At 37.6% G+C, this 27,541-nt stretch overlaps 1 protein-coding gene across 1 annotated transcript; it reads right to left on the bottom strand.

Annotated features, from left to right (window-relative positions):
• Positions 1 to 574: 574 nt before the first annotated feature.
• hs3st2 (heparan sulfate (glucosamine) 3-O-sulfotransferase 2) lies at positions 575 to 27,541 on the bottom strand. Its single transcript, XM_079887568.1, has 2 exons — positions 26,941 to 27,541; positions 575 to 2,449 (listed from the first exon to the last, which is right to left on the bottom strand). The coding sequence occupies exons 1-2, from the start codon at positions 27,471 to 27,473 to the stop codon at positions 1,831 to 1,833; spliced, it is 1,152 nt and encodes a 383-aa protein (XP_079743694.1). The 5' UTR covers positions 27,474 to 27,541; the 3' UTR covers positions 575 to 1,830.

A 27,541-nucleotide genomic window follows, 5' to 3' on the forward strand; every position in this document is an offset into this window, starting at 1 on the left:
CAAAGAAGCATTTGTTGAAAGATGAAGCAGCCACCTGTACTGGATCTGACAGCAGCTGCATCACACAAGTAAATGATTTCATAATGCTTTGTCTGTAGATGATGATGTTTTCAAAACATACACATGCAATCGCGAGTGGGCGTTTATGGTTTCCTATACAATGACTTTAGCCAATCAAAACAGTGGCTGTTTACTGACAAGCCATAAAGAAGCCTCCCCTTAAAAACAGATCATTTCAGACAGAAATTTTCCGCATATATATATATATATATATATATATATATATACTTGATATTATTATTTTTGTGCAAAAAAACCTTTTATTAACATTATAAGCGAACCTCAAGGGACATATTAAAATAATAAAACAAATCATGTCATGACCCCTTAAATCTGTTGAACCAGTTTCTCTATTGGCCTTAAGAAATATCCATAAATAAATAAATAAATAAAATTAAACACAGATGTAGTTGTTCTCATTGCATGTACAGAACTTGAAGCAACTTCACGTATTGCAGTGAGGATGGAAGTGAATTTGGTTCTTTAGGATTTGTTTAATTTGTTTTGTTTTTTTGTATTACATTTCGTGAGATAAACGTAATGACACACCTCAGCAGTCACTGTATGCTTTATGGGTTTCTATTTCATATCAAGATGATTGACTTGGTTGATTGTTTTAAACAGTAACAGGATGGTGATGAATGAAACAAATGCTGTGCATACCAAACGCTGTGACACTGAACAACAGCTTCTCACTTAATCTGTTCGTTTAATGAGCTTGCGTGAGTTCTAAATGTATTAAAGCATTTCATGTCAAAGGCAAAGTCTCTTGAGCTACAGTACATACAACTTTGTTGTTTGCCCATATTTTGTCTTTTTAATATATTAAGAGCACTGGGTCTTAATCAGTTTGAGGTGTTCTGTTTCCTTTTGTCCCACAAACTGATTTAAGTGTATAGTTCAATCAAAAATGAAATGTCATCATTTATTCACCGTCCAAACCTGTTTAAAACTGTACCACCATTCAAAAGTTTGTGGTCAGTACAATTTTTTTTAAAAGTTTTTGAAAGATGACTTTTATGCCCACCAAGGCTGCTTTTTTTAAAATCTGAAATAGAGAAAACTAGTAATTTTGTGAAATATTATTACAATTTAAAATAACTGTTTCCATCATAATGATGTATAGTGATGTCAAAGCTGAATTTTCAGCATCATTACTCCAGTCATCAGTGTCACATGATCATGCAGACATCATTCTAATATGATGATTTGCTGCTCAAGAAACATTTATTGTTATCAATGTTGAAAACAGTTGGGCTGATTAATATTTTTGTGGAAGCGGTGACACATTTTTTTCAGGATTCTTAGATGAATAGAAAGTTCAAAAGAACAACATTTATTTGAAATAGAAATCTTTTGTAACATTGTAAATGTCTTTACTGTCACTTTTGATCAATTGAATGCATCCTTGCTAAATAAAAGTATTAATTTATTTAAAACATACTGACCCCAAACTTTTGAATTGGTAGTGTATATATAAATACAAGTTATATAGTGTATATAGAGATTTCAAACTTTAAAAAGGGTGCAGAAACACCATAAAAGTATTATAAAAGTTGTTCATATGACTTTATATGAAATGACAAAACAGTACCCAGCACATTCTTCTTCAATATCTTCTTTTTTGCTCCACTCAAGAAAGAAAGTAATACAGGTTTGGAACGACATTAGGGTGAGTAAATGATGACCGAATTTAAATTTTTGGGTGAACAATCCCTTGAAGGTGGACTCATCATCAGAAGAGAGAGGCTGGTTTCACCAAGGTCCTCCTCAGTCCCATCTGAAGTCATGACCCACCATTTCATAAAATTTCACATTGAATGGCCTATAAAATTCTCTAAGCTGCTCAATAACTTCCCGGTCAATCTGAACGTGAGTTCTGCCCTTGGACTTGCCCAGACAGCGGGGCTGGCTGCTGCTTTCCGGCTTCTTCAGGCACGGGAAGCCTTTCGTTCGGTTGAAGTAGAAGTGCTTGTCTGTGATGATGCGTTTGAGCCCCAGGAAGTCTTGCACCCGGCCCAGCTCTCCGGCCGGATCCGTGATGAGCCGCTCCCCGCTGACGAAATGAATCTGTGACAGACGGAAGTATTGCAGCCAGTTCTCCAGGTGTAGGATGTACATGCCTATGCGGATGGCATTCCAGGAGGTGTCCACGATGCCTTGACTCCTGTTCATGAATGCTAGGTCCTCAAATGAGGGGATGTCGGGCTTCTTCGACAGGGTCTGTGTGTAGTCGGAGATCGCCCTTGTTACCGGGTTTCGCACCACAACAATCAGCTTCGTTTCACGAGACATGTTTGAGATGCGTCGCGGTGCCTCCCGTGTCACAAAGTAACTCGGTGTTTTCTCCATGGTGATTTGGCTGTCCAGAGTCCGTGGCATAAGGCCCCTGTGAAAACAGAAATATTAATCAAAATGAATGAAAAGCATAGGAAAGGTTCACAATGGTGGCTTTTCACTTAAGCCACCTACACTAATATTGGCACCCTTGGTAAATATGTGCAAAACAACAATAAAAAAAAAAAGTGTTAAAATTCAGCATGCAACTCCCTAATGTCCCTACAGACAGGAATGATACATCAAATTGTTGGGGTGTGCTATTGCTTTTCCAAGCAGTCTGACATTTGACAAACAATAAAATAAGGAAAAAATTTCTATAGACATGCATTGAAGGATGAACCACACTTTTGACTTGATTAAGCAACCATCTTGCAATCACCTTGCAATCACACACACATTTCCTCAGAGAACATGTTCAAATGTATTATATTTAATTGATGAAAATATAACACTGCTATTTTCTTTTCACAGCCTTGAAAAGTGAGGAAAAAGTGAGATAGCTTGTGGAATGTGGTCACCCCTCAAATTAGTGTAGACTTCCACATGACAAATAGGAATTCAGTTACAGAAAGTGACAAAATAATCAGAGCACACACAAGAGGTTTTAATACTCGCAGCCAATATTTCCAGTCTCTTATCTCCCCGGTGAGTGTGATGCTGAAGGGTATGGGGAAATTATCAAATCTCAGGCACATCCTTTACTTCTGCTCATAAATCACCATCACCTGCATTACAGATGCACAATAGAGAGAAAGGCTTCGGCAAATCTGGGACATGCGAAATAGGTCGTTATTTTCACAAGTTTTCTTCAAGAAACCATCGAGTCCAGCTTTAGAGTTGTTCTTACTTGAACTGATGAACTACATAAGGTGATATCCACTTGGTCACAATTCTGTTGTTGTAGGAGTTAGCGTATTAATAGTGCCGTGAGCAGTTGTTTTGGAAAGACACGAAGAAAACTTCCCTCTCACCTGACAGATATCACTGAAACAGGTGTCTTGAGAAATCACACTAGTTTCTGTGAGAGCCCTAGGCAGAAAAACTGCTATCTGAATGCAGGATTTTACCGTTTAGCTGAACGCTCTAAAGTGCTAAGTCATTTTGAGAGCTAACATGTCAATCCAGGGTGGGGTTTTTGAGGGAGGGGACAGCATAATTCAGTGGTGTAAGTTAGCAAAACGGCTAATATTTTAGAAATATTGTCCGACTTGAGACAGCGCCGACGCCACGTGACTGTGACGTATGGCATCAAAGTATCGCGAGAGCGATTCGAGAACAGCCGACTAATTCATTCTGTGCAGCTTCTCCAGAACGGCTGCACGAGCTCTGATGACGACACAGCTGTTCCACGATTGGCCGAATCCACCGCATGACAACGATCACGAGTGTTTGTGTTTATTCAAACACCTTCAGTTCCACTACTGCTCACAAATCAGCATTTTTATAACAGTAAAACCCTCCCCTTTCTCCAATCATTTTGTCCACTTAAACCCCACCCCTTTTCTTCAATCATGTTGTCCACTTAAACCCCACCCCTTTCTCCAATCATGTTGTCCACTTAAACCCCACCCCTTTTCTCCAATCATGTTGTCCACTTAAACCCCACCCCTTTCTCCAATCATGTTGTCCACTTAAACCCCACCCCTTTCTCCAATCATTTTGTCCACTTTTGTCACCTTAAACCCGCCCCTTTCTCCAATACTTTTGTCCACTTTTGTCCACTTAAACCCCACCCCTTTTCTTCAATCATGTTGTCCACTTAAACCCCACCCCTTTCTCCAATCATGTTGTCCACTTAAACCCCACCCCTTTTCTCCAATCATGTTGTCCACTTAAACCCCACCCCTTTCTCCAATCATGTTGTCCACTTAAACCCCACCCCTTTCTCCAATCATTTTGTCCACTTTTGTCACCTTAAACCCGCCCCTTTCTCCAATACTTTTGTCCACTTTTGTCAGCTTAAACCCCACCCCTTTCTCCAATCATTTTGTCCACTTAAACCCCACCCCTTTCTCCAATCATTTTGTCCACTTAAACCCCACCCCTTTCTCCAATCATTTTGTCCACTTTTGTCAGCTTAAACCCGCCCCTTTCTCCAATACTTTTGTCCACTTTTGTCAGCTTAAACCCCGCCCCTTTCTCCAATCATTTTGTCTACTTAAACCCCACCGCTTTCTCCAATCATGTTGTCCACTTAAACCCCACCCCTTTCTCCAATCATGTTGTCCACTTAAACCCCACCCCTTTCTCCAATCATGTTGTCCACTTAAACCCCACCCCTTTCTCCAATCATTTTGTCCACTTAAACCCGCCCCTTTCTCCAATAATTTTGTCATCTTAAACCCGTTCCTGTCTCTAGTCATTTTGTCATCTTAAACCAGCTCCTTTCTCCAGTAATTTTTTCAGCTTAAACAGCACCCCTTTGTTACAATAAACTGCAAGCTTGCATTCAGATCCGTCTTTTCTCTGCCCGTCACATCGCACGTAATTTTTTTAATTTTGACTAATTTTAAAACACCATGTCTAAAGCTTGAGGCTGTCTACACTGGATGAGACAAAGCGACCATTGCAAATCCATTTGTTCTTTATGTCAGAAGTAGCACGAACGCTTGAAGTACGTCAGAAATAGAATGGGGCATCAGTTTACTGTTGGGAATTTGTTGTCGCATCGCGCCACATCCAGTACAGCATCACTGATTATAATGGGTTCTATTTGCTATTCGGGTCACACTGCTCTCATCTGGTGTAGATGTGGTGTAAAGGTCCAACCTGATCTCACAAGAAAACACTGACTTTTTTTTACAATGTGTCAGTCTCGAATACATTTGTACGAAAATGTATGATTTTTAGAAAAAAAGTAAGCAGTAAGGCCCACCCCTAAGTATAAACATCACTGGGACGTAAGCAGATTGTATGAAAACCTTTGAATGAGATTGTAAGTAATGATAGGATTTAGCCAGCAATTTGCCAAAACGTAAAATAGTTACGGATTCCCAAGATTGCGTGGAAATGCCCTACAAACAACACAAAACAAAAATCACACAAACATATATAAATTAAACATATGCTGTATGTTAAACATTTAACACACAAGCTCCCTGCTAATGTACTTTTCTATATAATTGATCAAGTAAACATGTAAAGATATCAGATATCCACATTAGTTAATATAGAGATTTTTGCTACATTTCCAATCCCTTATATTGTTTTCCCTCAGATGGTATTTAAGCAGAGCTATAAATTAACTTTTCATGATTACATCAGCGTTCATCCATTCAATTGAGAATTACAGCTATAAGACAGGATTAGTGAGGGCTTAAGAATTTAAATCTTAGTTATAGACTGTAATAAAGATGGAAATTTTATTGACCGTCTTATTGTATGGAACACAGGGGTCAGAGTATAACCTCGAATTTCCACCAGCTTCCTCGAGTTTCAGACTCATCCCCAATTCATAATGGTCTTTCCTAAAGCAGGAGTTGCCATACTTTACCTCCATAGTCCTGAAAATATCGATCCATTTAGCTTGATTTATAAATGGTGCGCTGCTGGCCAAGGTGTCTCTGTTAGCCTTAGAGGTTCAGGGCCAGAGTAAGCCATTAATCTTGCATACGGTGCAATGGAGCTTCACCAACTAAACAACTTTAATGTGTGTCTGAATGCATAGCACCAATCACAACCTGATGCAATGTTACATAATCAAACGTGTATTTCTTTCCAGACATCCATCAAAAATGCACTCACAAAAACAAAATTCTACTGAAGTTGACACCAGACTTCATTTTCGTTGCAAACTGTAATATTTCATGCATCACTAAGGGAGAATTTATGCTTTAACTGAAATGAAGTGCACTCTATAATTTTCCTCACTGAATGAACAGTTTTTTATTATGTGAATATTTTTTGTGAAATTATTATTAAATTGCATGGAAAAGCAATTCTTTACAATTGCGTGCCCTCTTATACAGAATATTTATTAAAGAAAGACTTCGGTCCAAACTCCAATTTATTTTGTCTTGGTGCCATTGCCTACCTCGGTACTCGCAGTTCTTTAATTAATTGCGTTTGCAAGAATCAAAAGATGCCATGAATTTGCCAGTCTGCCTGTTATCACATCACTGATGTGTCTCTCATCTGCTGTCTTGAGACGGGGCTGGCAGGTGCTCTGTTGCTTGCATAAGAGTCTGGTCTTTTTAGAAGAAAATTCATTTAAAGAGAAGAGTGAAGGCTAAGTTAGCTGAAAGCTGGAATAGAGAGGTGCTAATTGCAAAGTGGTGCACAGAAGCGTACTGTTGGGTTCACACTGAAGAATAGCCAGGGAAGTAGCCATAAGGGGAAGAAGTTCTTGGCACTTTGTGAAACATTTTTTTGAAAGCTTTAATTTTTGAGGACAATGCAGAAATAAAACTAGATGGTAACAAGAAATAAACGTAAAACTGAATAATGGTAAAGGTTTGTTAGAGCTTACCTTAATTTTCAATTTCAATTAAAATAGTAATGTTTTACTTAAGGAGATCAAAATAAAACCTCTAGAAAGCTGTTTGTTAGTATTTTTATTCATCTCAATGGCAGTTACTCAGCTGGCGCAGGACCTCCTGGGGTAACACTTTAGAATACTGTTCCTTCATTAATGAATAATTACACAGGAACAAACGAGTAACGAATTATTAACATTCTAGTAACTACTATTAACTAACAAGAAACTATGATTAACAAATTAGTAAGTAATAGCGCTCAGATGAATGTAGTAGTTCACTATTAGCTAATCAAGAACTACTATTTTTTTCATACCTCCCAGAGAACTACTATCTACAGGTTCATAATTAACATGAATAATGCATAATTTATAATAAAAGGTAATGGTAACCCACTAGTAATGACTCAAGTATTATATCATTCTAAAGGAACAACTAATTATTTGGATCAGTATTCTAAAGTGAAAAACATGATAACTACCTAATATTGACTGAAGTCATTGTAAGCTTTTGAGATTTTTGTAAGATTTTGAATAGTAATTCCTTCCAATGGATTTGGTAACACTTTAGTCATTACTAGTGTGTTCCCATGATCTTCACTTTAGAATACTGATCCAAATAATTAGTAGTTCCTTTAGAAAGATGTAGTAACACTTGATTCATTACTATCCAAAACCTTACAAAAGCCTTAAAAGCTTACAGTGACTTCAGTCAATATTAGGTTGTTATCATGTTTTTCACTTTAGATACTGATCCAAATTATTAGTAGTTCCTTTAGAATGATGTAGTAATACTTGATTCATTACTAATGTGCTACCATTACCTTATATTATACATTGTGCATTATAAATATTTATTAACCTGTATATAGTAGTTCTTATAGTCTTCAGTGAGGTATGAAAAATAGTATTGATTATTGATTATTGATTAGCTAATAGTGAACTACCACATCCGACTGAGCGCTATTACTTACTAATTTGTTAATCATAGTTTCTTGTTAGTTAATAGTAGTTACTAGAGTGTTACTAATGCATTACTCATTTGTTCCTGTGTAGTTATTCATTAATGAAGGAACAGTATTCTAAAGTGTTACCCCTCCTGGAAGTATGTGATTTGAAATCTGCTCAGTTCTGGAATCCTGAACTGTTTTTGAGTCTTTCTCATCTGAACCGAAAATGCTATGTGACTGAGGGTACGTATACACGACAACGATATGCTTAAAAAGGAGAAGTTTTTCCGTGTAGAGAGGACACCATTGTCAAAACGATCCCCACTCACACGGATCCGCAAAAACGACTAAAATAGCTGTATTCTGCTGCCAGCCCATTAGATGGCGATGAAACACTATAGATTGAACACGTAATACGCATGTGTATGACGTCATCGTCTTCAGAGATTTGCGTTTTTGTTGTTTACACCGTTGACGTTGTAGTTTAGACCGTTTTCAAAAACTTGCACTTTAAAACCCGTTTTCAAAAGTTTGCGTTTTCAGCCATCCAAAACGCCGTTGTTGTGTAAACGAGCGGCCAGTACAAAGTTTTACGGTGTCGTGTAAACAGCCCCTAATTGTTCACAGGAACTACTATCCTGAGCTGTACACTATCCTGAGCTGTAACAGAAAGGTGGTGGGGATGGAAAAAGAGCCCTCAACAATTACTATAATAAATCTACTATAATGAAATATTGCCTATATTTGCCTACACTGATGAGCCAAAACATTATGACCAGTCACAGGTGAAGCGAATATTGTTGATCATCTGCTAATATCATGTGAATAAAAGCCTAAATTAAATCTGTTCATCATATAAAGCAATCAAGTCTCTTCAGAAAATTTGGACTAAAACACTCAATCTTTTGAGTCGACAAAGTGGTAGTTGCGTAGCAGTCAATGGAGGGACATAAAGCTCTCAGATTTCATTCAAAACATCTTTATTTGTGTTCCGAAGATAAACGAAAGTCTTACGGGTTTGGAACGACATGAGGGTGAGTTATTAATGACAGAATTTTCATTTCATTATCCCTTTAAGCTGAGAGTTACGTTGTTGTATGGGAAACACATGCTAATCAGTCATTAACCAACCCTTGCCTGATGTTTTTTTTTTTTTTTTTTTTTTTCTCAATTCTATTTAGCATAAGAATAAAAAGACAATCTGAATGTAAATTGTGTACATAGAGTCTTGAAATTGCCAAGACCCTGTAATAGGAAAGATTTTAATAGCAACTGCAAGCATGCAAAAAAAATGTAAACATTTTAATCACTGGCATAATTCCTCTGCAATTACATAATTAATACGCTTATCATGGTGCAGCAAAGGAAACAATTTTATCTTTTCCCATTGAATTAAATTTGAAGGCAGTCTCTTGCAGAATTAGAGAGAATTAATTCCTAATTGAATTTATATCACAAACAAGTAAGACATAAAACAATTGCCGCCAGTTTAAAACTTAACGTTCCAAGGGAGACGTTTTCATCGCAACATTTACTCCAGCTATCTTTCTGAGCCCTGGATTCATTATATCACTGTATCTGTAGACACAGGCCTACATAATTGAGGATATCCTGATGTCTGGCATCACTGGCTTTCACTTTTAATGCAGACTGACATTCTAATTCATCAGGGGGTTAAGTCACTACTTGCTGCCAACAGATCCACCACCTCAGAGAAATGAGAAATGGCATCAGGCAAAGGTCTGATATTACATCTGAAAGTTACAGTGCAGTTAATTGTCTGCCAGAACACGATGTATTCCTGTTGTCTTTTCTGCTGAAGATAAGTTTTCAGAGAGCCAGGCAGCTCTTCTGATATGTCTGGGATCTGCTGACAAGGTCGTGAGAGCTCTGGAGAACAAGCTCTGTGAATTACATCAGCTTGTGTCATACTAATACCATCAACCTAAAGTTATCCTCTTAAATTAAAAGTCTCCTGCAGGCCTTTAGTCAGCCCAGGTATCTCTATTCTTGGGCCACATTTTGAACCGTACGATGAATGCAAAAAACACAACATCAGACAAAAAAAAAAAAAAAAAAAAATCTGAGTGCATGCCGTGCTAAGCGCAAACCAATGTGCCGTTCCTACTGAGGTCATTGATTCTGATGAAAAAAAAAGGCTTCTGGCCAACCTGCATGCTGAGATGACTTTCTTCTGTGCCGCACCTTTGTGTTTCACACATTGCGGTATGTTTCTCCAATAGATGACAGTGCAGATTTGCAGTAAAATAGACACAGAATGCAGTGACGCTAAAGTCCTTCTTGAAATAATCTAATCTCATTCTACTCTGGGCCAATTTAAGGATTTCTTGACAGTGAGATGATGTGGCTTTGACAACTTTTGTAAATAAATAGCATTGCATCTATGATTTTACAGATGCAATATTCGGAGAGCGTTCAGATGAGAGATACCGTGCAAATGAAGCATGTCTGTGACAGCGAAGTGCCAACATGATCTCATTAGTATTCATACATAAAATGTGGATCAAGTACAATTCCATATGTTGCACAGACACACACACACACAATTTTTATTTTTTTTAACATATTAACAGCATCTAAAGAGTAAGAATTTTACATAATCAACACCTTTAGATATGTATGATTGTTTGTGAATCTTTTTAGATTCATTGAACATTGAAGTCAAGGAATTAATATGCTGATTTTATTGTATCAATGCTGTCACATTTATTGAACATGTTTACCTGATTTGACATTATAACGGATACATTTTTTATTCATTTAACAGTATATTATAATGGAATGTTGTCACCTGTATAGTTTTACACTATTACATGTTTTACATTGTTCAGAAGTGGTTAGTTTGAGGATACATGTGGTGGAGTGTCTATTTACACCAAGTGCAAATAGCCCGTCTCGTTGGCAGAGGATAGTTACACTAACTCCGCCCAAAATTATCTGATTTTGCCAGACAAAAATAAAAAATAAATCCTGTTGACAAAATCAGTGGTTTGGCGAGCAAGGCAGGTGGCGTCAGCTTTTGATGCAACCGACCCGAGTTTAAATTAGAGTTCTCTTTTCCCATCACATATTTTAAATAAAAATGAAGACTACATTTAAAAAGTGGAAAATATTTGAAACAGCCTATATTAGCTGGTGAGGCAGTGCACCATGCTAAAGACTGTCACCTATAAACGGGTCCACAGCTGAATAGATGTAGAGCATCTCTTTCTTACACACACTCTTATAATACTTAATGGAACAAATGTTAAAGTATTTTAATGACTGGAAAAGGGAAAAAAAACTTCAGACAGCTACGTTACACCAGCCAATGTTTTCAGAGATCATATAAACAGGGTCTAGCAGCTCCTGCGATTTTACTACAGACTATGCTCTCATTAATCTGCCTTTCTTTTTCTCTTTCTGTAATAGTTAACTTGGAATTGCCAGTTTAGGCTATCTGAGAAACATTAGGAATTTGACTTTGACTGACTTTGCAGATCCCTATCATATATTTAAAAAAAAGTTATCCTTATACACTGTTCTGATGTAACCTCATGAGGGTTTTCTAAAAGTTCAGACGGACTGGGGAATACAGCGCAGCTAGAGCAAAGTCATCTCTGTGCTTTGATTGCTGCAAGTCATAATGTTTTATAGCGCATTCTTTTAATTTTGTATTCCTGAACCTTTACCTCCTGATCCAGCATTTTGATCCTTAGAAATGTACCAATGTCTGATGAAAAGGTCAGATTTGAATGTTCAGTCGATATGATGTACTAAACGCACTCCTGATGCTGTTTGAGCATGGCTGAGAATAACTCTGTTTTCCCCTACCGTGTGCTTGAAGCTTTCATGCACCTAAGCACTTCTGACCAGTCCAACAATCCTGTACATATAAAATCTCAGGATTAAATATCTGAAGCTATTTGTGATTCAGGGCTGATTTTAGTCCATTTATGTGTGACGGCGTGCTGAGGTTTGTTTTCAGCTTATTCTTTCAAACATGCTGTCCATTCCCTACACTGAACAGACCATAGAAATCGAATCACTCAATCCACGGGTATTAAGCGTAACCTGGTCATATTTAGATAATGCATGCTCAGACGCACTCCAATATTGCATTAGCTGAAGACTTGCTTAAACCTACATATGTGGTTATTAACTGGGCAGTTATGCTGCCATTTCTGTCTAATTAATCTGAGCCTCATTGTGCTAATTAAAGTGCTTTATGGTGGGACAAAGGATTGGATCATCATATTCATGCTAGTGCTGGTCTGATTGGTATTTCAAATGAAAAGCATCAATCACTATGACAAAGCTGTAGGGATATACGCTCACAGCGTTTTAGACAGCGAGCCTCATTTCCTGTCTGAGTTCAAATGCTTGTCATCGCTGACACTCTTAATGAGCCAAGCCCCATTAACAATATCCTGTTCCTGAGCCTTCGTAGGGATCGGGCCAACATCTATGGCTTCATAGTTTACTCAGGAGTTTGGTTGGGTTTCTTTGCATCTTCATACACTATGCTACAAACAGTTTATTGGGTTCATACAGTATAAATGTCAAACTGTTTTATGAATCTTTTGGCATCAATGATTTTAATTCATATGGCTTTTAATCAGTGGTTTATAGTCAAAAAAAGTAGCAGTTTGTTTCTTATGCAAATTTTTCAGCACTCTATTACATCAATTTTGTGAACAGAGCATTTGCATGGTATCCAACATGTTAAGCACAAAAGTTGCTGGAAACTGCAGAGCATTAGTCTCGCATAGCCAGACATTTGACTACAACATAAGCTCTAGTCCAGTTTGCAGTTTTATCCGTCCAAAAACCACCTACTTACACAGGAAGAGACCAACATAAAACAGCCAATCACAGTTAGATTTGTGTCATGTTCTGTTTAGGTGCGGGTTTATAATCTTGTAATCTGAATATTTGTCCATCCAAGAACTACAGATTATGGACACACATTCTTCCTATATCCACAAAGGTGGATAACAAAAAAAACAAGCAAAAAACAAATTAGCACTACTAAGCTGGAAAATTCAGTGATTAGTTCTTAACAGTATTAACAGTATTGACCCTGTACCTTGTAAACAACTTTTCAAGGTGAACTTAGCCCCTGACTCCAAAAAGTACCAGCCAATCAGATATGCGATTGCATCAGATGGTCAGGGTGGGCCTGATGTCTGAGACTGAGACTAGAAAGGCATGTGCTTCCTGATGTATAAAGAAGTGCATGGCTCATGGGGATGCAAGTTCGAATCCAGTGTGTATTGTACCTCTTGCTTAGTTTCCTGTCTCTCCAACTGTGATGTCATTTAAAGGTACACTATGTAACTTTTTTGTTCAAAATGTAAACGCCAATACATCATCAATCCTTCTTCCAAAACCTGTTTTTGTCTTATGGTAAGCTTATTATAAGTGTTTATATTTTAGACCGATCGGGATGTTTTTTTGCGAGAAATTGCATACATACGTCACTCGCCTGTGTGTCTTGTCATGTCCATAAATAGAGAAAAGTTGCTCCAGCTACTTTGTGGTGTGTATAGTGTGGGAGTGGCAGATGTTAGTTGTCATATTGAGTGAAAAAGATTGACATGGAGCAACTAAATCTTGAACTTCTGGGGAATCACTGGTTTAAAAAAAACTTCAAACAGAGGAGAGTCTGCTGGCAAAAAGAGAATGCGACAGAGCTCGTAATAAAACAAGCATCAACATCTGCTTGGCTTTTTGGTGATGGAGAGAACTGAGCAGTGGTGGGCCGTCAGGGCCAGCAAGGCCTTCTCTGCTGGCCTAAACACTATCAGAATCACTGACTTGCACTTTAACACTAGAACTACCGGAATTCCATAACTACTAGAACGACCATAGCGGTCATTCTGACCGTTCATACTTTGACGTTCATATGGCCGTACTGAACGTAATTTTCGTCATGTAATATCTATTGTACATGTTAACCTTCTCTTTTCCAATGAAGCTTTTAATTCCTGTCGTCATAGCCCTTAAAACAAGCACAAAAGAAAGATTGCCCCGACAGGTGCTGCCTCTATTTGAGGAACATTTTGCATCCAAATAATATTTTTTTTCACCGCACTCACCACGTGAATAGACACGCACAAAAGTTAGGACATGTCAAAGCTTCATACAGTTAGTACAGCCCTGTTTGTAAATAAGTTCAATAATCAATACAAAATCTAAAAATAAATGGATCTACAATGATAGGTATAAACAGGACACACAATTTTAATTCAAATGAATGTGAAAATGTACACACACAAACAGGCTAAGAAAAAAACATGAACATTAGCTAAACAAGAAAGCGAACTGCTACAGAACGATTAGTTTCAGTGAACAAAAAATATTAACGAACAAAATCAGGTTAACTGCCCATTTGAACGGCGCAAACATACCGCATCATTGACAATTACGCACATTCCACAGGTAAACACCGCCTTTCGCGTGCAGCTCCCACACACGTTGTGACATTTGATACATCTCCTTGGTCTTATTTTGTTTGCAGTTCCTCCAGTTGTATGGCTTTTGATTCCATGTGGTCGGAAGTTCGCTCGCCAGTCGTATGATGAAGTCCCTCTGCGAAACTTGCAATAGCGGACTTATGATATCTATAACGCGTGCGGTCAAAATGACCGTTATGGTAGTTCTAGGTAGAAATAGTCAGAACTGTTGTGTGTTTTATGATTTTAATAAAATAACAGTGTCAGAATAAAATATACACATATTTAGGAAAAGTCAGAGTCCTACAGCCACATTTATTTTATTTTAACAAAGTTATTACATTGTAAAATTTAAAAACGGTCAAAATGACCGCCTTGGGAGTTCTAGTGTTAATATATTTTCTCCATGAATGATCTTGGTTGCCTGCTTCCAGTAGTGTATGTTTATGTTAGAGCTTTTATCCAATTATATTTCAGCCATCATGTGTTGCCATGGCCAAAGAAATCTGCCTTGAGGCCTTCAGAATCAATAGTGCGATAAATAGTAAAATAAATGTCATCCATATCAGTATATCTTAATCAGTAAGATTTAAACAGCCAATCAGATTTCGATTTGACTGCATTGGGGCCATCTAGCAGGCGTACAATAACGTTGGCATTTTCACGTCCTTTCATTGGATAGTCAGAGCGCGTACTATCACTGGTAGTCAGAGGCTGAGCTAGCTAATCGCATCTGTAGCGAACTGCATAAACTAAAATATATCCCTGTAGATTTAATAGTTTTTCAACCCACAAATTAGTGTTTCTTTCCCCCCTCGACCCCAGGTTCAAATGTACCGGAAAAAAATCCCTTATTCAGCCATCCAGCTTAATGCAGAGTCACGGAACTCTATTCGATCTGTCCAGGTAATAACACAACTGACTGACTGTAATGTATGCCATGACTGATTTTGAAGGCAAAAGTCCTGCTGATCTCATTGATTTCCTTCAAAAATCTGTGTGAGAGCATGGGCCAGCTGTACACATCGTCATGTTTTGCGGTGACTGTTCCTGTGTCCACTGCTTCTGTCGCGCACACAGTCTCAGCCCTAAAGCGAATTAAAACGTATGCCAGAAATACGACGGGACAGACCCGACTTTCAGCATTAGCCTGGATGGCGATAGAAAAGGTTGTTTTGACTGAAACGCACAGATAACCTGTACAAAAGAGTAATTTAAGTCTTTTTGAGGAAAGAAATTAGGATGGATTTTGTGTAAAAAATAATCAGTAGGTTTGGTGAGTATAATGCTTTTTTTGCCCCCGGTTTTCCCGTGCTGAATATGATTTTCTTCTTAATTTTTCGTGGAAATATATGATCAAAAGGTTGTTTTTTTTTTTTTTTTTAAACATTCTAACTATTGTAACTCTGACAAGGGACTATTGTAACCCTTAAAGGACAATACAAGGGAGGCTCCGTTTCTGAACTTATAATAGGAACGCAAGAACCACTGTACACTATAACGCACAAGCCGAACTCACTCGCTCGTTTCTCTCTACCCGGCCTTTTCTGAACTCACCGCATTAACCCTATAACTGCCGGTGCAAAATAAAAACAGCAATTTCACAACAATTATAGACAGTCTGTGCGCTGCTACACTATTAAAAGTTATTAATTCAGGTAGGACACCACTGAAGGCCTAGGTGTGAAATGCACTGCCCGCCACTGGAACTGAGGGATTTGAAATGTTGTAAAAGCAACGTGGAGATGGCGTTTTTACTACAACAGGTGAGTAAGGTATTTCATTGAACAGATAAATTGCTATATGTAGCTCTCTAACAGAGTTCATTGTAAAGCATTATTTATTGTGAAGGATTATTTCATTATGGTTGTTGTAGCGCTGTGCTGGAATTTCTTTTCCAGGAAGTATATTGTGATTATTAATGGCTCAAGCTACAGTAATGTCTTCAGTTAGCTTGAGATCCTTTCAATCTAAACTGATTACATTTCTTAAGCCTAGCTAGTAGTGAATGTTTTATTTGCAGTAGGAAAACCACATTCATCCACACAGTCAAGCAGAGCCGAAGCACAACCAAAACAATGTTCTTCCATCATGCAAAAAGATAAAACAAAGATAAAAGAAAAAATACCTTACATTGTATTTTGCATCTGGTTATGGCACGGTGTCATGCTCTGTGTCACTGCCAGGAGAAAGTTAATTGAAAGTGTTTATTTAGTTTACCATAACTGCAGAAGCTGTGAAATGTTTTTCAGTCACATCATCATGTGCAGTAATAACGAAGTCACATAATCCCTGAACAATGAACAGATTTTAGTCAGTGTTACTAATATTCCTCATTTCCTGGCCTGGAAAGAGCAAATGGCTTAATTTTTCCATCACCGTAATACAGATCATGAATATTTCAACTGCTCAGATTTTCTTCTGGGAGGATGTCAGACCATTAATGACCAGTCAGCAACAGGAACTCGCCTCAGAGAAAGTCTATTAAGAGTTAACCATGAACCATCCACACATACATCATACCGTGGGTGTAGGTTGACATTGCTGGCAGTAGTAATGCGACTAAAAGCAGCGCTTGAATGAATTATAACTCCTTCAATATGACACCTAAAAAATGTGTTATCATTTAAGCCAGACATTCATCTTCAAGCCCTTCACTTCTAATGAATGATTTATAAAAGCTAAAGCGCTGCTATACCTTTGTCAACACAACATGTTCAGTGTGCATTTACAAATGACTCACTTGCCCTCATAGATTCATCATGCAACGTCTTTGCCGTAATTGCAACATATGAAATTAAACAATAACGATCTGTTGGTGTTATTGATCCAGCCAGAAAAAACGGGAACAATTAGACCATCGACTACCCCAAAATAGACTGCAAGGCTGCTGCACGATGATAAATTAACTTTACCGTACACCTTGCCGGGAAAGAGTGTATTTTGATTCAGAAGAGCGCGTTGGCAGACTTCATGTGTTGTTGCTCAAAGAGCTCCTCAACAGAGACTATAAAAAGATGAAAGGACCTAGACTTGTCAATCTCCAAACTCATTTGTGTTGGAACTGAAACATCTTTTGCATCTCAGCAGTGCCACAGTATTTTTGGTCTCATTTACTTCAGATACATCCCCGAGAGGAGGAGGAGGAGAGCTCAAAGAGGTGATGTCTCCTGGATACTGGCTTCACTTCAGAGCACGGTGGTCCAACACTCACATTTCGACGTGATATGCGCAACATCACACGCATTTGAAGTAAAATACGACCATCATATTCTATAGGTGTGTCCCAATTTGCATACTTATGCACTATTCTTCACACTTTTTGTTTTGTGTTAGAAGTATGTTCACACTGAAAATTCCAAAAAGAACACATGCATTTCAAATGCCTGAATGATGCACTTAATTAACTGAAAAAACAAAGTTTGGAATGCTTGAATGCTTGAATCTGATTGGTTGACGAACGTTCTCAGGTGTGCAATTATTTTCAGGCAAACACATGGTTAAAATAGTTCCAGCCAGGTCTTGACCGCATTACAGTTCTATATCACTACGCCAAATGATTTCAGTTATTTCAAAGGTCTATACAGCCTACTACAACAGAAAAAGAACCAAAACCCACAACAACTATTATTCAAATTATTCCTTAAATTGCTTCTAATTTCACACAGCCGAGAACTGTGTTGGATGGTTCTGTTAAATAATAATAAAAAAAACATACTTATGACAATGATTAAAAAAATTGGTGAAAAATGTTATGGTATTGTTGCTTCATTATCCCAATTAATTTCAGCCTTGTATCAGTGGCATTGTCAAAACACAATATGTTATCATTCATTTCAAAGCCACAGACAGAGTACAGCGCACTTCAGAAGGTTGTGGAAGTGAAAAAGTGAGGCGAGCCAAAGCTTTCATTGTCCAGCGGGGAATGGGCCTGATTCACCCACAAAGAAAATGCTTCATATTTTTCTCTCCTGGTTTAAAGGGTTCATTGCAAAGCTGCAGGATATAATGGGAACATTATCATGGAATAATAAGAAGCAGGCTTACTCAGTATGTGGCAGAAATGCAAATGGCTGAAGGGACACCTGAACGCAAAACACAGAATGCCTGCACTTCATCTTATACGTAATCCATTGAAGCACAAGTAAAGTGTGATCTTAACAGAATTTCATTGCAAATTGTCACATTAATGACTTCACACTTTGGACAAAAATCATATGTTCTTGTCTATTAGCATTAAAATAGAAGCCTTAAATAACACGGTGCTACTGTGCTCATAAGCATTTATTTATTATTATTATTTTTCATTTTCTTGATGTAGCTACTTAAGGGTAATCATCATAGATGATGCCGTTCAATGGCGGACATGGTAGCCATTCCCAATAAAGTCATGCATCCATACAGTAGCTACAAATAACTTCACTCCACACCATCTCCCACCACCATCTTCTCCCATAAGGTGCACTTGTGAATATGCATTGGCATGTGAATTGATTTTAAAATGGGAAATGGTTATGTTTATGCACTGGAGCCTGAAACAAGTGATACATGATATCTATAGCTCTCTCTGCTGCCCGTATATGTACTATACAATCTTTTGGATTTTTTCCCAAATTGATACAGAGTACTGTATGATGTCAAAGGGAAAAATACACACATTTTACTGAACTACAGATAATAAGAAAAATTGACAATTGAATACATTAGATAGGGGTGCAGCGGATCACAAAACTCACGGTTCGGATCATATTGCGGTTTTTGAGTCACTGATCGGATCATTTTTCAGATCAGCCAAAAAAGGTCGAATGTAAAATAACACTGCTTAGTCTTCACTGTATAAATTAAATAATTAATCTTTGTTAAAGCTACATGATACTTTGTTAAAATAATTTTTTTTGTTTGATTATCATTAATGACTATTAGCCTGCTGTCACTTTAAGAGCTAATGCACGGATCCAATATAATGATACGCATCCGTTTTCTTTCTCAATTGTTTACGTTTATTTAAGACACAACCAACTGCGTTTACGAGGATATGAGTCAAGATAGGCAGTTTGAGATAATTCTGGCCCACTAGGATCCGTTACACCCTTAACATTAGCATTCCTCTCCCTCACCCCAGCTGTTATTTTCTTCGGTCGAGACAGGAGATGCAAAACATGCCTGCCCACCTTAACAAAACTGCTGATGCTCCAAGTTTGATGGGGACAATTTATGAATAGCAAGTCATTTTTCAGATGCATATAATTAATCTGGAGTGACTTTGATTTTGGCCACTTTAGAGCATGAACTTTTCTTTCTCTCTCTATCTCTCTTTTTTATTTTTAGTTTATGCCACTCCAGTATAACTATTAAATTTTTGGTATATTTTTGGGTCATTGTCCTGCTGGAAGATTAATCATCTCCCAAGTTTCAGTATTTCAGCAGACTGCAGCATGTTTTTCTCCAGATTATTTCTGGATTCTGCATCTCCCGTCTTTATGAACTGAGAAGCTTCCACAGAAAACCTACCATATTCAAATATTAGAATTATATTTGAAAGTTTTGTGTGTTGACCTGAAGTTGAGCCTTCATCTGAAATCTCCGCAGATGTCGACGTTGCCTGCAAACATAGCAAAGGCTGGATACAATTAGACTTTATGCAAAAGCATATCAACACGGCGACTACCAATGGAGTGATGCTACTAAATTCATTGAATTGATGTGATGTAATTTCAAACAAAATCAGACTAGAAACAAACTTCGTTTGGAGTTCGTTTTGGGAGTTCGAAACAGCTTGCTCTGGTCCGCCTTATTTCAGGTGAAAATCTAAATTCTGGTTACTTTGGCTTGTGCAGTTGGTCGAGGTCAGACGTCTGTGAGTGAAAACATGAACACACTGGAGAGTAGAAAAATAGTAGAAAAATGCAGTTGTACTGACAATGTTTTTCATGTTTAATATGGTCGTTTTACCCCTAAACTAAGAACGAAAAAGAACTTCGCCATGAGTATATCGGGGCCTTTATCCTCACCAAGGCTGCATTTTTTTGATAAAAAAAATACAGTAAAACATTAATACTGTGAAATTTTGCCATTTTTTTTCTTAATATCTCTATATAAATAAATTATTCCTGTAATGGCAAAGCTGAATTTTGAGTATCATTACTCGGATCATTATACGCTCAGACGCTCACACTCATAGCGGTTGACCAATCACGATACACTAATCCAGCCGACCAATCAGAGCACATTGTGCTTTTAAGAAGGAGTGGCTACACAGAGACAGGAACTAAACATAGCGTTACTGACAGACTGAGAAGAGAGGTGCTGCAACAACGTAGAATATGTGAAAAATAATGCGTTTTTGGAACATTCAAGCATGAAAACCTGTACTTCACTGTAGGGAACTTGTTCTAATATGCAATGCTTGGTTATAATGAAACAGCCCTATAGAGTTAAAGGTTCATGGGGCTTTATTTTTCCAACAAAATATTTCTACGTGTGTCCTTGGTCTTTATGGTGTACAATTTTCCTTGAAATGTACTACATTGAAGCAGATTCTCCAACACGCATGTGTGTTTTTACTGTACATACTAGTGGTCTCAGATGATGTTATTGTGCATAGAGGAAAACTTTAGGGGTGATTTACATGCGTAAAAGCAAGGGAAAGAGTTTCATGAAATTCATTTAGTTCCAAGTTTTTGTAATTTATATAGTAAATTGTCTGGCTTTTTTTACTTTGCATTTCAGAGTAACTCAATAAAATGTGCTAAATTCTAAAGGGGTGAAAGCATTTTATAGGCCCGGTATATGCACGATTTAATTTGCACTGCAGAGGGCCAGTGGAATGGCATAATGTATGATAATATATGATGACTGCTTCTCTTCAAGTATTCTAAGTGAATCCGAGCGCTCACCTTCAGCTTCTCAGCGGTTCTGTGGTTTGTCTCTAGAGTGACTCGGAGCATTCAACATTCATTCTTAATCCAGTCAGTCCCATAATGGACTCCCATCAGTAGACGCACTTTCTCGGAGTAGCTCATATTTACTCGCCGCTCTTGCTAGTGGCACTCATGTCTAATGAGTAATTTACACTAAAATCACCAAATCAAAACATCTCGGTAGCTTTCCGTTCTCTGGGGCACATCCAAGAAAGAAGTGTGTAGGTAATTAATGCTACAGGAAGATCTACAACTCTCTGAACCATACTGGGATTAGCCATTCCCGTTAGTGATGCAGGGGAATAGAAAGGTCTCTCATGTGCATGGAGAAATGTGCGGTTTTCCCAGTTAAATAAGCTCTGTCCAACTTTCTGTCCTTGTCAACCTTTCTGAATGCTCCTTTCCCTTTCGAGCCAATTAATAGAGGACCAGGAGGAATTTCTTGGCTCCAGCAAATGTTAAAAGACGTCTCGTACAATCTGAGGATTTCTTAGGGAATCTGCTTGAAGAACTTCCAACTATAGTAAAATCAATAGAATTCAGATGCCCTTTTAAGTTTAGATGGTGTGTAGTGCAGAATATTTGTTTGATTTGATGAGCCCAATGAATATGAAACCTACATCAGCAGGCTCACGAGTGTCCACTCATAATGGGAAAACAGGTTTGCCTACAACAAATGAGGCCATAAGGATCCTTGTCCATTCTAAAAATAAAGTAATGAGCATCCACATATGTATTACATGTCTCTCGTAGGCTTCGGAGGAGTGGTAGAGCACACAAAACTCAACAATTTATGAAATTGTCCAGGAACCTTGCTTGCACTTTTTTTAAGGCAAAAGAAGAGATCTTATTATTTCAAGCAAGGACTTTGTTGCTCCATCTAGGACAACTTTTAGTAAAAACCCAGGGGTAATCTCAAAAACGCTACGTGAATTTAATGAATGGGCCCTGTCAAGACAAAGACTGAAGTAAAATGAAAAACAAGACTCTAAAACACATTATTAAAGGGCTTTATAAGAAACTTTTGACTTAATCAGCCAATTCATCTTTCTCATTACTTCTGCCCTTTATTGCAGCCCTTATTGGTCCTCTCATTGCAAGAAGTCAGTGGCTAAAATAAAATGGCTTTCAGTGAGGATTAGGGGGACTATTTCAGTGTCTTAGTGTGAGAATAAGAGGCCTATTTTATAGGCATGGCACTGTATATATGTGTGTATATATATATATATATATATATATATATGCTCGAGATTAACGCTTGTCCGTTTGGCAGGATAAATAATTTTTTGAAGCGGAAAGTGAAAGAGAATCTTACTTTCCCGACCAGAAAAATATCATTTTTTAAAACATCAATAACAAAACATAATTGGACTAGATCTGCTACACTGCCGAAGGTGTTAAGGTCACTGCTGCTGCAGAGAAAGTACAACTTGCTTCTGCTAAATGCACAGATCATAAAATTAATGGAAACAAGCTTCTGCCGCTAGACAGAGGAAGACCCCTGTACCAGATCTAAGCAGGTGGTGCTGGGGAGGTGAAGGGCTAGAATAAGAATATGCATAATGCGCAGAATTAGTGAATTCATTTGGATGCGTCATGGTTATAAAGGGAAGTGGTAATGAATACGTGAATTTGATTGGATTGTGTACGTTATGTTGAAACAACCTATCAGAGCACAAATAGAGTTTCATGGATGAATTATCAATATATTACATATATTACATCATCACATAACCAAGTGCTGTTTTCCCAAATATCAGCACGGTTGCAAATGTGACATTGATTTTATACAACAGTTCAACAAACAAGTAGTTAATATTAAATGACTTGCATTTTAGACACAATATTGACTATTTTGCTCTATTTCGCCAATGAACATAGCTCCAAACAAAGCCAGAGCAGAACTGTTGTGCATATCCGAGCAACACACAGCGGAGTTTCATTACAGAATGTTTCACTGTTTTTGAAAGAATTGGGTGAGTCAATATTAGCCCCTTTCACACACACAGTCTTTACTGGTAATTTACCAGTAAATTAGTGTTAACAGATCATGTGTGAACAGGACCTTTTAAAAAATACCGATAAATTGGTTCAGGCAATTTACCAGTAAGGGAGGTTGTAACATTACCACCGGTAGAGTGCTATGTGAATACGGAATGAAGATTACTGGTATTTGCACGTACAAAGTCAAAACTTGATGACGAAGAAGTCTGCTTTTGGCCAATAATAAAGACTTATGAAGGTGACGTGATTACTCAGCACTGTTTACAGTACGCTTTTTAGTTTTTCTATTTAAATATCTGCGCTAAATTATAATTTTTGACTGTCTTGCAGCTTTTTCAATGTGTCCATTCATCAGCGCTGCAGTTGGTTACTATTATGTGCATCTTGTGTTTTTAAGGGCAACAATGCATTCTGTTTTATCACCCATTATGCCTTTCACTCAGACATCAAAAAATGTTGTCAAATTGAACAGATAGTGAAACTAAAGCGCTTTTCCTCATACGGGAGAATGAAAACAACGGCGTGGCGTTAAAAGATCATTTCCGATGACTGACATCACAGAATTTACCGGTATTTTGCTGCTGATGTGTGAATGGTCTTTTACTGGTAAAAAGGCAAAACGCCGTTGCTTGTGTGAACAGCATGTGGATTTCAGTGAATTTCATTCTGGAAATTTTACGGTAATTTACCAGGATTGATGTGTAAAAGAGGCTATTTGATGACACATTGACCCATTCAGCCATTTCAACAAATCAGTTGAATGAATGACTCAATGACTTAAGACAGTCACTTGCCGCCGCCTATTGATGATTTAGTTTCATATTTAAAAGTATCATTGCATTTTTCATAACGTGTTATATTAATGCATATTTAAAAAAAAAAAAATGTTTTACGATCTCTTTGTTAACTTTTTGAAGCGTCAAAGTGGTAGTTGCGTAGCTGTCAATGGAGAGTACAGAAATCTCTCAGATTTCATCAAAAAGATCTTCATTTGTGTTCCGAAGATGAACGGAAGTCTTACAGGTTTGGAACGACATGAGGGTGAGTTATTAATGACAGAATTTCCATTTTTGGGTGAACTAACCCTTTAAACATTCTAAATAAATCTAGATGCCACTTCAGATGCAGCTTCCTCTGCAGTGGAAATTTTGTTGATAGTGATTTCATTTGCTAATAGCCCTATAATGTCTTATTATTCGAATTAAATGTATTGATAAAACTTAAAGGGATAGCTCACCCAAAAATTTGTCGTGAACGCACCCATGACCGATTGCTGTGGCTGTAGATTACCGGTAATAATGTTGTAAATGACAACATCTTTGAATTCCTTTCTTTCTTCCCCGCATCTTTTTCTCCCCATGTCCAAATACAAGGGACTAGCATCGATCCGCACATCTCACAAACACATCTGCTTCAATTGATTTAAGCACAGAAGACTGTGGGTGAGTGGAGTTGCCCCTGAACGAACGTAAATATAGGAGAAGTGTGTTTTATGATGGTTTCCAGACAACGAGCAGACTGAACAAGCAGCAACACCTGCTAATGGCTGAAGGGCTGCTCTCACACAAGTATGTACTGTTGGCTTCTATGGCTTTTCCCCCTCACGTTTGGACATGACCCATGGGGAGTCCTCTCTGTCCTGTCTGAGCTGGGATGTGATGTGTGTGTGTAATAACTGAAGCTGTGCTGCAGGCAGATGCCGTGCTGAAACAGGGAGGGCTGATATTATCTCCCAGAGACCCCTGCATCACGGCCCTACACACCACACAGAATCGACACCGACTTCTTGCACAGTCGAACGGCTCCCCGATGGGTATTTGAATGGCAGCCCATCAGTATAGGGAAGAAGGGAAGGAAGGAGTTGATTTTAATCTGCCCACTGATCAATATGATCCATGCCTTTCTCTGACAGGGTTTATGGAAGGTTTACTCTTGAAAGAGATCCATTGGCCTTTATCTGCATATTTTCCCCCTGAAACCGAACACTGCAATCACTCTGTGTCATTCCGCTCTGGGTCTCTGGCCAAAACGCTATCATTCCTGCTCTCTCGGTATGACTTACTGCTAACATCTCCTTGTCAGCAGTTTGAGTTTTCAGCTCTTGTCTTACTGCCACCACAAAAAAAGGCAGTTTTCATCATTTTTGGACTCTGCTGATATTACCTTTATGACATTTCACCCATTAGGCATTTCTTTTTCTTTTTCAAATTTGTGCAATTTTGAAGATTGATTTGCTTAAAATTGACATTTTGGCTGTTCTATTAATATTATTTGATTAAATCAGTTTTTTGTTTGTTTATATTTATTGTATTGGACCATGATGGCTGCTATACAAGGAATAACATTCCTTTTTAAAGCAAAACCTAATATAAACAATTGAATATTGAATATTTGTTTACGCATGCACAGTATCACAGATAGTTTGTACAACTTTTGTCATGTTCAGAATACTGGGTAGTTTTACTGAGCACATCATTTTATGGGTAATTTGACTGACTTATCAAAATTCCAAGAATTCTGAATAGAGTTTGTCTAGAACAAAACGTGGGATTTGTAACGTGGAATATCTATGCTATTTTCCCCCTTCTTTTTCTTGTAAACAGCATCAGAGAAAACGGAGCTGGTTTAGAAAAAATAAATAAAATAAAAAATAAAATTTGATCTATCTATCTATCTATCTATCTATCTATCTATCTATCTATCTATCTATATATGATCTCCTGATCGTGGAGAGAGATAAATATATTATATATATATATCTCTCTCCACGATCAGGTTTCCCTCACTAGTAACGGAATGTAAAACCCATAGTGAGCTGGAGTGATTAAAGTCACCATGAAATAAAAAAAAAATTACAATATATATATATATTATTTTATTTTATTTTTTTATGGAATATTGCAGTATTTATTATGATTTATACATGCACATCATCATTATTATTTTTTTCCTATTTTATGTGCTCTTGTAATCTTTAATCAAAATAACTTCCCCTCCGTCTTGCAACAACATCTCTTCTCTTCTCTGATGATGTGTCTACTGGTGGGAGGGCAGGACAACCTGTCACTCATATGAGATCATAGCAATAACAAATCATTCAATCAATTCCCAACAGACAAAATCAAGCCCTCCCCCAAAATTTTTTCTTGTTCGAGAAGCCATTTTACTCAGATATACAGTACAATATGTCAAAATAGGGAAGAAGAGAACACCGCAACTTCTGTTTCATGCCGATTGTAAAGAGATTTTTGAGAAGGGAAGATAAATCTGTCTACACTTATATTATCAATTCCATTCTGGCTTTTAGTCAGTGCACTGCTTGATGACACATACAGTAAAGCTTGATGCTTGACTTTTGGAAGTTGGAAGTATTTTCATTGGTGGAAAATAAACATATTTTTTTGCCTACTAACGTGCAATTTTTTATTTGAATTATTTTTTATAATTTTTTTGTCTGAACTGCAAGTTACTCAATATTGACCTTATTATAACTAGTAGGCCTAATATTAATATAATTCTTGCAATTGTGCCGTAGTATTGAATATTCGCATGGCTGTGATTACCTGCTGCCAATTTTCAGTACAACATCACTTGTGTGATATTGCGTTCATTTAATAGACATTTGTAAAAGGATATATATATTTTTTTTTTTTCAATTGTACTTGCCTGGTTATTGAATTGACTAACTAGAATGCCAATACAAAAAAAAAAAAAAAAGCCAGAAAAAAACCTACCTGTACCATTCCAATCCTTTGTCATAATTTCTATCAAAGAAATGTGGTTCAGTCCCAAGAGCTCGAACATCTGGATGGATCCGGATGAACTCCAGAACTGCCCTGGTGCCTCCTTTCTTAACGCCAACTATAAGTGCATTGGGCAACTTCTTATTCCCGTATTTTGGCGAATTACTGTTATTACTCTGCTTGTGATCTACCACATCTTGTGTTTTCTGGAAGGCTGAATGCTTGCTTTGGTTGCCAGTAAGGTTCAAGAAACCCACAGCCCTCGTCTCATCCGAGAGAACTCTCGCTTTCGCTGATATAGTGCAATAATGTGACTTCTGTAAAAGTTTTTTACTTCCCATGTTCTTCAGATGGACGCAGCGATGATCCTCCAATCTCTGGCTAGGCATGATTGTACCGGAGCAGAAGAGGATGCTGTAGCATAGATACATGAAACACAAAGATATAGTGAATATAAAAATAAATCTTCTGCTTAATCTGTTTGAGGATGGCACGATTCGGCTGGACAGGAACCTATATGCCATGTCTCCATGGATGAAAACAAGGCATGTTTTTCCCCGTAAGTTTCTCTGTGAGATTTGCTGGTTGTCTC

Source organism: Squalius cephalus (assembly GCF_949319135.1).
Source record: "Squalius cephalus genome assembly, chromosome: 1".
Taxonomy (NCBI): Eukaryota; Metazoa; Chordata; class Actinopteri; order Cypriniformes; family Leuciscidae; genus Squalius; species Squalius cephalus.

Excerpts from the sequence above, each read along its gene's own strand:
- hs3st2 (XM_079887568.1), bottom strand. The coding sequence starts at position 27,473 with ATGGCATATAGGTTCCTGTCCAGCCGAATCGTGCCATCCTCAAACAGA. Across the intron at positions 2,450-26,940 it reads AAAGGATTGGAATGGTACAG|GGGCCTTATGCCACGGACTC; the intron begins GTAGGTTTTTTT and ends CTGTTTTCACAG.